The sequence below is a fragment of the Notothenia coriiceps genome, unplaced genomic scaffold, assembly GCF_000735185.1.
Source record: "Notothenia coriiceps isolate Sejong01 unplaced genomic scaffold, NC01 NC01_scaffold00018381, whole genome shotgun sequence".
NCBI lineage: Eukaryota > Metazoa > Chordata > Actinopteri > Perciformes > Nototheniidae > Notothenia > Notothenia coriiceps.
Window position 1 is genome coordinate 1 of NW_011351082.1, and position 9187 is coordinate 9187.

The 9187-nt window shown below is 42.7% G+C and overlaps 2 protein-coding genes across 2 annotated transcripts; one reads left to right on the forward strand and one right to left on the reverse strand.

Moving 5' to 3' along the window:
- The first annotated feature begins 196 nt into the window (after positions 1-196).
- Positions 197-1874, forward strand: LOC104950998 (PHD finger protein 12-like). The gene is made up of 2 exons (XM_010777625.1): positions 197-371; positions 962-1874. The coding sequence occupies exons 1-2, from the start codon at positions 270-272 to the stop codon at positions 1673-1675; spliced, it is 816 nt and encodes a 271-aa protein (XP_010775927.1). The 5' UTR covers positions 197-269; the 3' UTR covers positions 1676-1874.
- A 1919-nt stretch (positions 1875-3793) lies between these two features.
- On the reverse strand, positions 3794-8536 carry LOC104950999 (PHD finger protein 12-like). The gene is made up of 6 exons (XM_010777626.1): positions 7958-8536; positions 7669-7821; positions 7452-7547; positions 6905-6987; positions 6675-6813; positions 3794-5817 (listed from the first exon to the last, which is right to left on the reverse strand). The coding sequence occupies exons 3-6, from the start codon at positions 7480-7482 to the stop codon at positions 5366-5368; spliced, it is 705 nt and encodes a 234-aa protein (XP_010775928.1). The 5' UTR covers positions 7483-7547; positions 7669-7821; positions 7958-8536; the 3' UTR covers positions 3794-5365.
- Between the last annotated feature and the right edge of the window lie 651 nt (positions 8537-9187).

A 9187-nucleotide genomic window follows, 5' to 3' on the forward strand; every position in this document is an offset into this window, starting at 1 on the left:
TGTTGGCTGTGAGCCAGCCGCGAGCATGGTCGCGCGCCGTGTTTTGATTACGTCATCACAACAACACGTTGGCTTACCAACGTAACCCTGTTCCCTGACATTCGGTGATATTTTTTCGGTGCTAGAACCCTTTCGGCCAAAAGGGCCTTTTTAACCATTTTCGGCCGATAATTTTCGGTGGCCGAATATTCGGTGCATCCCTACTGATAATCACTGTTTGCATTTAGGTGCCAGATGCCATCAAGTCCCAGTACCAGAACCCACCCCCCATGCTGCTTCCTGCAGGTGTGCGTCAGTTGGAGCTGGTCTGTAGCGGTGTGCCAGCCCATCCCAGCTCAAAGCACCTGACCTCAGAGGCTGACCAACAGGAGGTAAGCAGACAACAAAACAATTTTATTTTTGATAAGTGACCTGGTGAATCACAGTCTGGCCTGGTCATTTTTAAGAGATTGTCACTGCTTATAGAGATCTGCAGGAATGAGTCCTGAAACTTGAAATGAGTTAAACTTTTACCTCTTTCTGGTTCCCTTGTCTCTAAATCAACCGTTTTTGAACACGTTTTCAGTTTAGATGTCTGAAAAAAGGTCTGTGCTTAACACAAGCTTGTGAGATTTGAAGGTTTTGTTCTACAACATCAGTAAATACCCCACACATTTCTGAAGCTTCAATGTGGCATTGAAAATGCGGTGGCTAACAAGTAGCTAAATGGTTGAGTTGAAGTTATGCTACCATGATGTAGCTTTTATAGCATTCATGTTGGCTCTTTCCAACAAGGCAATTACAAAGTTGACTTTTTTTTTTTAATGGTGATTGCTTGTCTTACCAACACACACTTTGACACTCATCAGAAGAAGGATGGTAAACCAGATGCATCATATTAGCTTAAACATGATATTGTTGTTAGGACAGGATTGATGTTTGCTTCTTGTGTTGTAACACATGGTTTTCTGCTGTTGAACAGTGGCTTCAGGATGTCATCGCCCTCCAGTGCAGCATCATGCGACACCTCTCTATAAAGCAGAAGGCTCTGTCCGCGGCCCCCACCCTGTCATCAGCAACACCTTCAGCAGAGCGGGTGTCTGAGCAAAAGGCCCCATCACGTGTTACACCAGAGGAAACCAAAACCCATGGAAGTACTCCACCACCAGCCCCCTGCTCTAAACCCTGCGGTACATCGAATGACCCCCAGGGGGCATCCCTGTCAGAGGTCTGTAAATGTTGCATGAAACCATGTCAGAACTGTAGGAAAGCCAACGGGCCTCTAGCAGAGCCTCCCAAAGCTAATGGACCTTTAGAATGTATCAGCAGCTCAGACTCCTGCAGGCAGGCTGAGCTGCAGCATAAACTGAAGCCCGGCGCAACCCCCCCAGACCCGGCCCCTTCCCTTGGGCTGTTGAACCACATAGGATCTGAAACGGTTAAACAGGAGCCTGATGGCACTACGGAGGCCTGCGCTCAGAAAACAACCCCCACCGCCCTGACGATATGGCCCCACGGGGTCCAGCAGAACCACAGGAGCCAGGCGGAGCAGCAGCGTGGGGAGGGTACGAAGAGCGACCAGAAACCCACCTACTCCATCACCAGCAAAGACGCTCCACCTAAAGGCAGCCAGGAGCATGAGCCAACCAAGCTGGGGTTTACATCGCCCTCTCCAGGTACAGTAGGCTTCTGCTGATTGGGCCCCACAATGCATTTGAGCTTCGATAGCAGTCATAACAATAAACGACATTAAACAGTTTAGTAGCCCTAACTATTTACCACAACTAAGAGGTGTTCATTCATTGATTTCACTATAGTCTGCAAAATATAAAACTGAAACAACAGTTACCTCTTAAGATTTGATAATTACTACTCAGTGTTTCCCCTACCATTGTCTTGGCACACTTTTTTAAAATTAATTTAAATAAAACAAAAAAATGTGTATATATATATAATAGCACCAAATTGCAACTGAAGTAATCTATCTAGGGTCACTTTTCACATTGAACATGTGTTCTTTTATTAAATAAACTAAACGCTTTCATTTTAAGTTGTGAGTTTAGTGTTTTTGACCCTAAGAAACACAGATGCATTAATCAATAACAATAATCCACAGCTCCTCTCTCTGCTCCAGAGGATTAAAAAAATATGTGCTAAGAACAATGCTAAGAACACTGAAGTAGTAATTACTCAGAACTTAATAGGTAACTGTGTTTCCTGCTAGTTTTATATCTTGCAACTATGAGATCAAATGAATGAAACCTCTTAGTTAGTCGGTAATAGTTAAACTATAATAATAATAATAATAATTGTGTAGCAGAGTTTCCATTTGCAGGTAATTACTGGACTATGACTGGATATGCTGATGTTTAAAACTCAGTTACTGGGGCTCTTTTTTATATTGCTTCAGTTTATAATCGTAACAGATCAAAAAGTTGAGATTCATTTTTCAATAAATGATGCGCTTCCACAAACAAAATAATTATTACATTCAAAGAAACTACTTGTAGTAGATAAAGTACATTATTCAAAAGTTTACATTAACTTTGAATAATAACACGGGAGAAACGGATCCTCTTTTTTCCCCTCTCCCTCCCTCTCTCCTGACAGCCCGTCAGTTTCTCATGCAGCTCGCTAAACAAAGGGCGGAGCTTCAGGTGATCCTGCAGAGCTGCGTGTCTCTGTCAGACCCAGCAGCTGATCTGATCTCTCTCTCTCTCTCGTCCGGTTATACTTCATTCGCGTTTATGTCCATATCGATTAGATGCAGCTCTCCTGATCGGCCTTTATAGAGAGCACCGATCAAACTATTAAGAGTGAATATCGGCCGATAATAACCAGCGGCCAATCGCGATCGATTGGCCGCTGGTTATTATCGGCCGATATTCACTCTTAATAGTTTGATCGGTGCTCTCTATAAAGGCCGATCAGGAGAGCTGCATCTAATCGATATGGNATGGCCCTGTCTCAGGTCGACTATTTTCATTTCCTCGAGGAGCGAGGAGCGAGGACCGATAATGGAGGAGCGATAATCGAGGAACCACCGGTCCATCCTCCGATGAAATCCTCAGATACTCGCCCCGCCCCCTTACTGTGTATCGCTCACTGATTGGACGATGCAGTGCATGCACTGATGTCATGTTTCTTGACATGAGAGCCGTTTCCCAGCGGAGTGAAGAAAATACATGAACCTCACGAGAGTCACTCCTCAGTTTAAACTGTGTTTTGTTTCAATTCATGTATCATTTAGTTACAAATATTTGATATATCTGAACAACAAAGTGGTCAAAAATCATTTTATGATTTTCATGATCGCTTTTTTCGTTTTATATTTTCATTTATTGTCATTTCCATTCAGTCAGTCATTAAGTGCTATTCAAATGTTAATGTGCTACATATCCACACAAACAAAAAAAGTGTGTAATCCAATGAATGTTAATCTAACTGGGTTTTGATAGATAACATCTCTTTTTCTTCTCTGAATTATTTTATTTATTTTGTGCACTCTAATCAATATGAATCAAACTATTGTTCGTTTATACATTTTAAGAATGGCTTTTATCTTTTTAGAGAACGAGTTCTTATTTGATTTGATTTATTGGGGTCTACAACAGATGATACAAATGTTTGTGTCAGTAAATGTGTGGTGGGGGTGTTTGTGAAAATAACGGGGACAGAGCTGCTGTCAGACGAACAGCTGTGCGGCGTCATCACAAATGGACGTCGCTTCACGTGACGCTCCGGAGGAAAGGACGTCCCATTGCTCTTAAAACTCATTTCCCTGCTTCTCGTGGTTTCCTTGCGTCCCTCCATGGTTCCCTGGAGGGAGGGACTAAACACAGGGAAACGACGCAAGTGAGGGAAGCAAGGATTTAATTTAACCGACTTGAGACGGGGCCCATGTCACACTGTTTGACATGCCTCAGGCTTCTTTACTATTTTTTTTGGCTTATATAATTAAGTATTAATATAATTATTCAGGAAACACACCTCAACCCAGAAATGAGTTGGCATAACTTCCCGTTCACTTGTCTAAAAAGATATTCTTGTTTTTGTTTCGATGCCTGAAATAATGTGTGGTTAACACAAGCTTACAAGATTGTTTAAATGTTGTTCTACAACATGAAATGTGTCAGTTAATACTCCACTGGTGAGCATCTGAGGCTTTTACGTGTCTTTATAATGGCAGTTGCCAACTAGTGTCTGAATGAGAGTAGATAAACATCAAGGCAAACATTAGCAGCCTTTAGCTTAGCATTGTTCACATGTGATCATGCAAACGTGTATAGATTACGTTAGCTATTTAATAAATAAACGTATTATTATTATTATTATTATTTATTCCTTGAAATTGCATTTATAATTCAACTAGAACAAAAGTGGTGTTAATACGAAGGACTATCCCTCTGAACCTCATGTGTAGGTATCATAAACATGTTTGTCACAGATCCAGGATTCCAAAATCCAATGGAAAAATCATTTGTCACAATCCTATCTTCAGGGTCAGCCTACAACAATACGTAACACCTGATCAGAGAAATACAAATGTTCCAGAGCTCTGATACCCGACATCTCCATGTGTGTTTCACCTGCGCCCCTGATGCTGAAATTAAGGTGTTGAAAAGCAAAAACATTACAGCGAACACAAATCCGTTGAGATTGTTCTTAGAAAATCTTTCTGTATTTACACGTTTGAACAGACAAGCAAGAACAGACAAAGAGTGCTTATATACAGAGCTGCACAAGATGTTAAAATGAGTGCTAAAACGATACAGTATTTACAGATGTATTACAACGGAAAGTACAGACTAAGAACGAGCTTTATCACAAAACTTCCGGTACTCTACACAGTATCACAAATTCCATGAACTGTACAGTTAAAAACCAAAAAATGGTAAATGTACAAGAAATCCAACGTTTCTCCAATTGAGAGGCATTGAACTATATATATTTACATTATATATACATATTATAGTGTATAAGCATGTATGTTTTCATACATATATAGCTACCTATGGTGCAAAAGCAGCAAAATAAATCAGAATGTATGGAATTCAATACTACAAAAAAAGGTTTTGTACTAAATAGGCTGACTGACAAAATAATGTTACACCATACATGACCAATATACTGGCAAAAGAAAGATTGAGCGTAAATAAAGCTCAAAGTCCTAACGGTCTGAAGTGAACAGAGGGTTACTGGTCAGTCATTCAAAAAAAGGAAGAGATTGTCAATAATACTTCAAGTCATGCAAAGATATAAACCATTAAAAATGAAAAAATAAACTTTTCCCTGTTGACCAACCAGCTGTGCAGCTTTCCCTTCATTGTGACTCGGCAGGTGCAAAACAAAAAGGAGGGAGGGAAGGAGGGACTTCCTGTGCAGGTTATGGAATAGAGTTGGGGCGCAGTGTGGGCACTTGGTGGGGGGGGGCATTCTCAGTGTCGGTCTCATCCTGGCTGGACGGGCTGCTCACTGTGGCAGTGTTGGGTGGGGGGGGTGTGAAGGTTGTGGTGGAGGAGGTGGGAGTTATGGTACTGCTGCTGCTGGTGAAGCTGGCTGCAGGGGGGGTCTGCTCCTCTTTGGGCTGCTTGCTGGCGAACTCTGTGATGCTGAAGAGGAACTGGAGGCAGCCCAGCTTGATGTAGCTGCCGTGGTGCAGCAGCGCCGTGCCCTCCCACCCCGCACCGCTGCCTCCTATCAGGCTGGAGCTGCTTGCCTTGCAGCTGCACGACAGCTCGCCCCCGCCCTGAGGCTGGCTGCTCATCACTCCTCCGGCCGGGAACAACCCCACCACGGAGCTGGGACCCTCGTCATCCTCGCGCTTCTTACTGCGACCTGCAGCAGAACCCAAGGAGACGTTTGGAAACGTGTTCACACTATACTACAGTTATACAGGGAAAAACAACAACATTTTCCTCTGAGCCCCCACTGGCTGGGCTCACTTAAATTCCGCATCTTTCTGTATTTTTTTTCACGGCAGATAGTACAACCTAACTATCGGTGCAGGAAATGGTCCTAAAACCCACAGATGAGCATTTTGGCTGGTTAGCTTGTCTGAAAGTCAGTAGCTTTTTGGAATGACTTTTTTGTTGGATTCCCAAAATGAGGTCTGTGATTAAAACAAGATTTACCCGTTTTGTTTTCACAAAATAAAATATGTCAGCAAATACCCCTGCTGTTAATAACTGAAGCTGCTGTGTGTTGACAAAAGTAGTTGCTAACAAGTGACTCATTTAGATTACTAATCGCCTCACCCCGGAACATTAGCGCCTTTAGCTTTGTGGTGTTGAGGTGAAATCATGTGGCTGTATTTCATTTATAGCATTACGTCAGCTATTCACTGATGGCAATTGGAGAACTTATTTTCTGCAATCTCACAAATTCAATGCTAAAACCCATTACTTTTACTCAAGGGAGCCCTTTCAGTGCTGACTTATGGGGCCTACAAAATGACATCCTAACTACACCACTATACTCTCCCTTTTGGTTTGGATTTAAATGTAGCATCCAGATCCAGATGATAATGCTAAGAACAGCTACCAACCAAATAATAACGTTAGCATGATCAACACTGTTAGTTTGACTTATTGTTTCGATTCTATCCCTGGTGCCTCGCCAAAATATACATTCTATATTATAAACAACTGGGAGAGCTTTCACAATTTGAGAGTGTTAGAAAGTGTTCTACGTACGTATGATGCCTTGCACTTTAGCCACCAGGCCGCTGGGTGGAGACGGCGAGGCCTTCTCAGAGAAGTCACAGGAGTAGAGGACGTTGTCCACCGTGGTGCCGTGCTCGCTGTAGTTGAGCAGCTCGTAGTGCTTGGTATTCTAAAAAAGAAACAAACCATTTGTACCGTGTTAAGTAGGAATGGTGAATATGGTCCAGTACACCAATGTAATTGTTCAACAGTTTACTTACCTCGTCATAGAAAATACAAGCGTGCTTCCCCGATATGTAGTTGCAATGCCCGTAGTTGGTAAGGCACACATCCATGTCAGCACCTTAAAAAACCATCAGGGAGGTTACCAAATACATTCTGCAAGTTTGTCTATTTCATATTAATTATATTGTTGTCTAATTTTCCCGTAGTCTTTGTTGAACCTCTTCCATTCTCTTCAAACATTCCCATGTCACCCTTGGGCTGAACGGCTGGTGACATATAAATGTGCAAGCTGTAACAAGTACTCCTTTACTCAGAAAGGTTTCACAAGCCCGCAAAGCAAAATGCTGGGAACCCGTGATCAAAATACAAACAGCTTTTAACTTTACTTGATAAAATATGTGGAAATTGGTAATATTCAGCAACGAAAATAAAAAAGAAGCAAGGATTGGAGGCCTGTTTCCAGTGTTTTGTGCTATAGACACAGTACAGTTGGTATCAAAGTTCCTGCTCTAAATAAAAAGGATCCTGAGAACTTGTGTTGTGATCTGATGAAGTAAAAACAAAAACTGATTATCGTCTTACCTGATCCTATGTATAACGTCCTATAGCACATGTTGACAGCTCCTCCTTTTCCTGTGAGGGGGTAGAACACCGCTCTGGCCTGCACCTTCTTCTGGCCTGATAGGAAGAAGTTCACAAATACTTTCAAGAAAAGTCCTTTAGACCCTTACACTCTTATTATCAAGCGGTGAGATTTGAAAAACACATTATATTTCATTGTCAGAGGTTAGCGGTTTACCTCGGGGTCAGGGGGATGGGGTTGGGGTTTTGGGGGCAGCCGTGATGGCTGGGGGGGGCGGAGTGCTGGGAACTTTGGGGGGGAAGAGCTGCTGGATCCTCTGCCAGGCCAGGAGCTTGATCATCTCTGCGTCCAGTTTGTCCAGCTCAATCCCTACACACACCACACACACACACACACAATCATTAGAGGGTACTTCTACTGCCTCATCATGACATGACATTTACACAGTACCACAATGTACTGTCATTTATTTTCATTAGAGTGAAATCTGTGAGTGAGCACTTACCTCTTTCGTCATCCTTTCCATCTTTCATGCAGCTGGACAGTAGTGAGCCCATCAGCCCAGCTGCAGCCTTTATGTCTGCAGAAGAGAAACAGTGTGCAGTCAAACAGCTGACCCTGATCTGGAGCATTGCTCATGGACATCTGGCTGCATGGGAACTTTAGGCTCAGAACTCTTTATTTATCTCAGTGGAATGTCGGGAAAGTTACTCCATTATTGAAAATATATAAGATACATTCTAAAATTCTAAATATGTAAATAAAAGTAGTTGAGGTAATAATGGGCAATAGAAAGTATGAGAAATTAACAAATATTCGTATAAACATAATAATCTTTAGTGTTAACAATGTACTTCAACATGTATATATTGCAAGGTAGACGGTGGTTTTTTAGTATTATTATGATATTAATGCTGATTGCTGCCTCACTGCTCTGCCTCACACTGTAATTGCTGCCAGTGACCAGAAGAGGGAGCTGTTAAGCTGTGGAACATGCTGGCATAATGTTGCAAGGAAAAAGTGGTGAGTGTACATTGAATACAGATCAGGGTTTCCGTTAGCTGGTAATTACCGTTTTTTTAGCTGGTAACATTTATTAAAAACCGGTAAATTCAAAACCTGCCGGTCAAAATGTCTGGTAATAATTAGGGATGCTCCGAGCGCCATCTAGGTCGATCTGCAACACCATCAGCAGCGCGGATGATCTGAGCATAAGCCATCACGTGTTACCCAGAGAAACCAAGAAGCCATGCGATGAGTACTCCACCATCAGCCCCTGCTAACTGCGGTACATCGAATGACCAGAGGCATCCCTGTCAGAGGTCTGTAAACTGTGCATGAACACCATGGTCCAGACTGTAGGAAAGCAACCTGGTTCTAGCAGAGCTGCCATGCTAATTGACGTTTAGCATTTATCAGCAGCTCAGACTGCTGCAGGCAGGACTGAGCTGCCAGCATAAACTAAGACGGCGCAACCCCCCAGACCCGTTTCTTCCTGTGTTGTTGAACACATAGGATCTGAAACGGTTTAAACAATAGCCTGATGGCCTACGGAGGCTGGCTCACAAGTAGTTTCCCTGACGATATGGTCCCACGGGTACATCGAATTATAGTAGTCAGTCGGAGCAGCAGCGTGGGATGTTCACGAAGAGCGAAGAAACTGATCTCAATTCATGATCAGCTAAGACGCTCACCTGAAGGCACTAGGAAAAAGAAGCCAACCGAGCTGAGGTTT

What these genes read in the sequence shown, in the direction of transcription:
- LOC104950998 (XM_010777625.1), top strand. Translation starts at nt 270, where the DNA reads ATGCTGCTTCCTGCAGGTGTGCGTCAGTTGGAGCTGGTCTGTAGCGGT. An exon ending in CAGAGGCTGACCAACAGGAG is followed by an intron (nt 372 to 961) that starts GTAAGCAGACAA and finishes GCTGTTGAACAG; the next exon opens with TGGCTTCAGGATGTCATCGC.
- LOC104950999 (XM_010777626.1), bottom strand. Translation starts at nt 7,482, where the DNA reads ATGTGCTATAGGACGTTATACATAGGATCAG. An exon ending in GACGTTATACATAGGATCAG is followed by an intron (nt 6,988 to 7,451) that starts GTAAGACGATAA and finishes TGGTTTTTTAAG; the next exon opens with GTGCTGACATGGATGTGTGC. An exon ending in CTTGTATTTTCTATGACGAG is followed by an intron (nt 6,814 to 6,904) that starts GTAAGTAAACTG and finishes TTTCTTTTTTAG; the next exon opens with AATACCAAGCACTACGAGCT.